This window comes from Strigops habroptila, chromosome 5, assembly GCF_004027225.2.
Source record: "Strigops habroptila isolate Jane chromosome 5, bStrHab1.2.pri, whole genome shotgun sequence".
Taxonomy (NCBI): domain Eukaryota; kingdom Metazoa; phylum Chordata; class Aves; order Psittaciformes; family Psittacidae; genus Strigops; species Strigops habroptila.
Genome location: NC_044281.2, coordinates 20,199,927 through 20,206,424, shown reverse-complemented (window position 1 = coordinate 20,206,424; position 6,498 = coordinate 20,199,927). Strand labels below are relative to the sequence as shown.

Here is a 6,498-nt window from a genome sequence, read left to right as displayed (position 1 = left end):
GCTGCCAGGAGAGATTCCTGCCTTCCTTTAAATAAATTACGTGTTTCAGACCCGGCTCCCGCTAGGGAAGAGGAAACTTTCCCGTTCGGTCTGTCGGCGGGCTGGTCGGCCGGTGTGTCTGCCCGCGGAGTGCTTGCTGCTCGTGGCACCCCGCCGTCCCGCCTCCCAGCCCGGCTCCGCGCTACCCGGCGGGGGCTCCGGTCAGTAGCGCCGCTGAGCGACGCGAAACCAAACCCAGCGACCAGAGGGGAAACTGCGCGGGTGTTCGGGGACTCTCACCGAGGGCATATCCCCAGCCGCGGGGGAAGGGCGGGCGCAGGGAGGGAGGGAGCGGGGAGGAACCGCCGACAATTACTCCTGGGAAGTTTTACGGCTGGGATCGACCAGCCCCGATCAGGTGAACCGGCTGTGCTCCTGTTACTTGGAGTCATTAAACACTATCAGCGGAATCCAGGGGCAGATTTCTCGGGCGATAACAAAGACACATTGTCACTTTAGGGCTCTGCCACAAATCCTTAATTGCAAAAAAAAGAAAAAAAAAAAGAAAAGGGGGAGGGGGGATCCAGTGTCTTGGTGTATGGCACATCCAATGCGAGGGTCTCCAGGCGGTAAGGGGTCCTTTGATCAAGAAAATCCAATTATTTGTGTATATACATTTCCCACATAGTGATTACTTCATTAATTGTCCCGCCTTTATCTCCTCCCTTCCCATCCCCCCTAATAATCAGTTCTTTTATCCAGACCAACAAACACACCATAGGAGCTTTGTGGATTCAAAGGATTTGCTTTCGCTTCTGAAAGAGCCGCTATTCTTTGATGATTGGGTAGCGGCAAACTTCAAAGCCATAAATCTTCCCTCTGACTGGTTGGCGGCCCAGCAAAGTCCTTATCAAATTCTTGGAGGTGATCCTGGTGCAGTCAGACAGTCCGCGGAGATCGCGCAGCGCGGGGGGGGTGAAACGGGCACGGAGGCGAAGAGATCAGAGGGAAGGGGAGAGGAGACAGAGGAAGAGAGAGAGGGAGAAGGAAACTGGGCAGCTCCTCGTCTTCCCTTCGGCGTCCCAATGCCTCGGCGGTGCCCCGGCGCCTTCCCTTCGCCCCGGGCGCAGTAGCCATGGCCGCCGTGGCCGTCCTCCGGAACGACTCCCTCCAGGCTTTCCTCCAGGTCAGTACCAGCGCCCGGGGCCAGGCCGGCAGCACGGGTGTGACCCGTGTTGCGCGGGGACAGCCAGCGCCTGCCGCCTCCCTCCCGGGGCTTCACGCCCGGGCGGCCCGGGAGAGGTAGGCAGGGACCCCGCGGGGGTGAGGAGCCCGGCCTCGGCATCTCGGGCTGGCAACTTCCCTCGCCCACCAGGAGCCCGGCGGTAACTCCAGGCACCGTCCCGTGGTGGGGTGCGTGAGCGCGGTCCGGGGGCTGCCCCTTCCCGCAGCGGCCCCTTCCCCGGCGCCCCCGGCCCAGGAGAGGCGGCGGGGCCGGCGGCACCGGCCGCAGGCGAGACCGGTCTCTGGGCGGGACGGGAGGGCCGGGCCCGTCCTGCCCGCTCGGCGCGCGCTGTTTTGGGAAAGTTTGCCGGCCGCGGGAGCGGTGGCGCGGCTCCGGCCGCCCGCAGGCAGGGGCGCGCAAAGTTTCCTGGGGGCGGCGCGGCTGCTCCCGCGGGGCGGCGGTGGGCGGCGAGTAACGCGCTCTTCATCCTCCTTCCCTCCTGCTCTCCCTCCCGCTCCCGCGCAGGACCGCACCCCCAGCGCCTCCCCAGACTTGACCAAGCACTCGCCCCTGGCTCTTCTGGCCGCCACCTGTAGCCGGATCGGACAGCCGGGCGCAGCGCCCTCGGACTTCCTGCAGGTCTCTTACGACCCGACCCTGGGATCCCCCTCCAGGATCTTCCACCCGTGGAGTGGCGAGATGCCCGCGCACTCCCCGGGGGGGCTGCCGCCGCCGCACCCCAGCCTGGGGCTGACCCCTCAGAAGAACCACCTGCAGCCCTCCTTCGGGGGGGCGCACGAACTGCCCCTCACCCCTCCGGCGGACCCCTCCTACCCCTACGAGTTCTCTCCCGTCAAGATGCTGCCCACCTCCATGGCCGCCCTGCCCTCCAGCTGCCCCCCCGCATACGTCCCCTATGCCGCCCAGGCCGCGCTGCCGCCCGGTTACTCCAACCTGCTGCCTCCCGCGCAGCCCTGCCGGCAGCTCTCGCCCAACCCGCCGCCCGAGGACATCCCCTGGTGGAGCATCCAGCAGGCCGGCGCCCCGGGCGGCTGCGGCCACCGCTTCCCCGCGGCCGCGGCGCTGCCGCGGAGCCTGGTGCTGGGCCACTCGGACTTCGCCCAGTACCAGACGCAGATCGCCGCCCTGCTGCAGACCAAGTCTCCCCTGGCGGCCACGGCCAGGAGGTGCCGCCGCTGCCGCTGCCCCAACTGCCAGTCGGCCGCGGGCAGCGCCCCGGAGGCGGAGCCGGGCAAGAAGAAGCAGCACATCTGCCACATCCCCGGCTGCGGGAAGGTGTACGGCAAGACCTCGCACCTGAAGGCGCACCTGCGCTGGCACACGGGCGAGCGACCCTTCGTCTGCAACTGGCTCTTCTGCGGGAAGAGCTTCACCCGCTCCGACGAGCTGCAGCGGCACCTGCGGACTCACACGGGCGAGAAGCGCTTCGTCTGCCCCGAGTGCGGGAAGCGCTTCATGCGCAGCGACCACCTGGCCAAGCACGTCAAGACCCACCAGAACAAGAAGCTGAAGTCAGCGGCGGACGGCGTCAAGCGGGAGGACGGCCGCGACCTGTGACCGCCGGGCGGCGGGGCGGGACCGGACCGGCGGCGGCCGCCACACCTGCGAGCCGAGCCGAGCCGAGCCGAGCCGCGGCGGGAACCCGAGCTGAGGGCGCTCCGCAGCCGGGGGCAGGGCGGCCGGCTCTCTGACTCGCGTCGGGCCCGGCGAGCGGGAGCTCGGCTGGGGGCGGCGCCGGGGCCCTCAGGCCCGGGACTGGACGCTCGTAGGGCCCCGGCTCCGCCGCCGCGGCGCGCCCTCGACCCGGGACAAGCACCCTCCCCGTCTCTGCGGCCCCGGGGCGCGGCTGAGGGGAGGCCGCGGCCGCCTTCTCCGTGGTCGGGGCTTGTGGGCGCTCGGGGTGGGTCGGCAGCGGAGGCCCGGCCGTGCCGAGGCCCGGCCCTCGGCGCTTTCAGGGTAAAAGACTGAAGTTTTGTGTACAGGTTATTTAATAGTTCTGTTTGAATACCAGTGTTCCTCTCCTCGTCCTCGGCCCCGTGGGGGGCTCCAGCATGAGATGTCTCTGTAAAGCGACCCGCGACTGCAGCGCGAAATAAACACGTTACCACTGGGGTCACGCAGGGGAGGTCCCGCCGCGCCGGTTTCATTCGAGCGTCCCGCGGGCCGCCCCCGGGCCCCGCCCGCAGGGCGCCGGGCCCCGCCGCGCGCGTCCCGCCACTTCCCGCTGAGGCGGCGGCGGGCGCTGAGGTGGCCGCGGGACGGCTCCGGCTTTACCGCCGCGGTGAAGCGAGGCGGAGCTCAGCGCTCGGAGACCTGTGAGCTGCTCATGGTAAACACTCTTCAGATCCCCCGGCTTCTTCGGACTGGAGCTGGCCGTTTGGTTTGGGGTTGTTTGAGGGTTTGGGTGGGTTTTTTCTTTTTAGTTATTGTCAGTTTTTGTTTTCTACACATGAAGCCGTGAGAGAAGAGAAAAGCATGGTACCAATACGGGGAGTGAATGCACAGGTCAAGTATAGATACAGTGCCCCTTCTCAGAGAGGGCAGGGCCACAGGGCCTGTGACAACCAGCCATGCCCAGCCTGAAGTTGTCTGTGGCATGGCACAGCCGAAATATGCTTTCTGTGTGCTAACTTACTGTAAAATTGCAGAATTTTAGGGTAAGACACTTGTTATCCTCCCAGTGTGAGGAAATGGCAGTCAGTCTCCTGCACAGGGGAAGATACTGGCACAAAACTGTTTAAAAGTGCTTGGTAGATGGTGATGGCTTTTGGACTTCCTTATGTCTCACTGGGGCATCATGTAAGTATCAGTTTAGTCATACATTCATTTTGGCAAGTTTCTTTTAAAGTAATGACCTTTTTTACTGTAGGAAGTTCCCTATTTTTTTTTTTCCCACTGAAATTTTTATAGAACAAACAAATTTGGAACCTGATTAGTAATTTGCTAACTTTTGCATTTTAACGTAGAGAATTTGTTGTTTGTTCCTTATTTTTGCCAAGTCAGCTTTATTTTCTGGTTACCTAATGAGACAACCACATAAAAACTGCCCTAAAAACTTCACGGGGACTAATCTAGAATCATTCAGCCTCAGATGGGTTCCTCTGGTGGCAGTTGTCAACCAACCTGCAGCACAACCATAACAAGACACAATGTGCTTTGCCATGGACTTCTGAATCAGGAAAAGCAGCAGCTCGATAAATGTTTGTCATGACAGAGGTGTAAAACTGATGTGTTTGTATGTGTGTCAAATGCTGCCAGGAATCTATTCTCTCAGGAAATAATGAGATGAGACAATACCACCAGAACCCTCGCTTCTGAAATAATGAGAAGTTAGTGGACAGTTACCACGGTACAGCTCCTCAACAATATTTTAATGTTTGTGATTCTGAATGGATTTCCCACACCATATTCTTTGGGTCAGCTTATTAAATTAATAACCAGGCAGCTATCCTCTTTACTAGTCAAGTATCTTCTATAACCTGTTGTGTTATAGAAATCCTTGTGAGAACTATGTTAGCATTCTTTTGCCAAGTATTTAGGCTCTAGAAGCATGTCGTTGAAGAATATTAAGTAGAAAACACCTTTAATATTCCAGAATGAGTGACAGCAATACAAGAAATAACTAATGGACCTGATCCAGAAGTCCTTATTCAAAAAAGTCTTTGAGACAAAAGCGCATCCTGTTTACTACTGACATATGATTTAAATATGTCATCAGGAATAAGGTAATGTTTCTGCTTTTTAAAATGTTTCACAGCACAGAGTGGCAACCTGCTTCCTTCCTTTGATATCAAGTTACATTAAGAATGTAGTGTTACAGAATTTAGGACTACTTTAAAAGAGAGTTTGTTTCCCTAAATAGTCTTTCAATTCTGTGTTCACATCAGACCTGCTTAAAATGGACAGTGCTTTTGCTGGTAACAATAGAGGGGAAACAACAGTATCCCAGAGTATGAAAGGTCCAGTTACAGGGTAGAATAATGGGCTGGGATGTTGCCACACAGTAATGGCCTTCCACTGCTAAGGAAGTGCCAAATCGAGAAGTATTAAGGTGAGCTAAAGCAATGGTGGTTTCTGGCACAAATTTAGCCTGACTAAGAACTAGAGAACCATTCCTATCAGAGCAGATATAACTATCAGAAAATAGTTTGATAATTGTAGATGTAATGACTTTTAAGCTGGACCATTGTGGAAAGATTTTTCTCCAGCTGGATTGACAAACTGAATTTACCCAGCATCTATGTTGTCTGGTACCACCAGACTATTTTGGGTTCTTTCTTACTCCTCAAGACACAAATTGTAGTGAACGTTTTACCACTCATTTAAGTGTAAATCTGCAAGTAATTTAGATTTTAAGCAAAAGACCATAGCTCAGGCAGTGTCAGCACCATGCCAAGGGAGTGGTGGTACCTGATTAAAAAACCCCAAAACAACAGAAAAACACCAAAAAAACCCACCCCAAAAAAAGCAGTACCATGTTGTAGCCTTGTACCTTGCATGATAGCTGTATAATAACCACATTTAAAGCATGAAAGTGCAGATGTTAAAAATGGGTACAGCCAAAATGTACTAGCAGGGAAGTGTCCCTGCCTATGGCAGGGGGAGTGGATCTAGATGGTCTTTAAGGTCCCCTCCAACCCAAACCATTCCATGATTCTATGAAAATTAGTTTAATACCTATAATGAGAGAGAAATGCATATAAGTGAAGACCCGTGATAGCAAATGCCAGGGAGAATCTCAATCTATGTGATTACTACCAAAAAAGAAAAAAAAAAAAACAAAAACCAAAAACCAACTAAAGAAAAGAAAATTAGGGATTCATGACACAAGGTAAGTAAAAGTAACAGTTTAGAATATATTAAAAATATTTAATGAAACATTATTTCTGTCTAAAGCTTTTAAATAGTTATTTGGAAAAAGAGGACATATCTATCATGGCTGTTTCATATTCATCTCTAAATAGCTAAATCATATGATAGCTTTTCAATTGAAATCATTAAACTTTTATAGTAATATGGCATTTAAATATACATGTGACCTTTCTGGTGTATGGGTAGAGCGTTACAAAAATATATTGCTTACATCTCAAGAATTTATTTCTAGTTGGCAGATTGCACTCTATAATAAAATTAACTTTTAATTTTGCATTCACAAAATACATTTTACACTTTTAGCTGTTTCCAATCAACTAGAACAGCTGTTCATTTTATAAAATTAAATGATTAATATTCTTTTTAATTATACATTTTGAGTACATATGCTGCTCAAGGTC

The 6,498-nt window shown here is 54.2% G+C and overlaps 1 protein-coding gene across 1 annotated transcript; it reads left to right on the top strand.

Moving 5' to 3' along the window:
* Positions 1–1,732: 1,732 nt before the first annotated feature.
* SP5 (Sp5 transcription factor) lies at positions 1,733–3,345 on the top strand. The gene has a single exon (XM_030486975.1). It carries the CDS (start codon positions 1,904–1,906, stop codon positions 2,780–2,782), a length of 879 nt encoding a protein of 292 aa, XP_030342835.1. The 5' UTR covers positions 1,733–1,903; the 3' UTR covers positions 2,783–3,345.
* Positions 3,346–6,498: the final 3,153 nt, after the last annotated feature.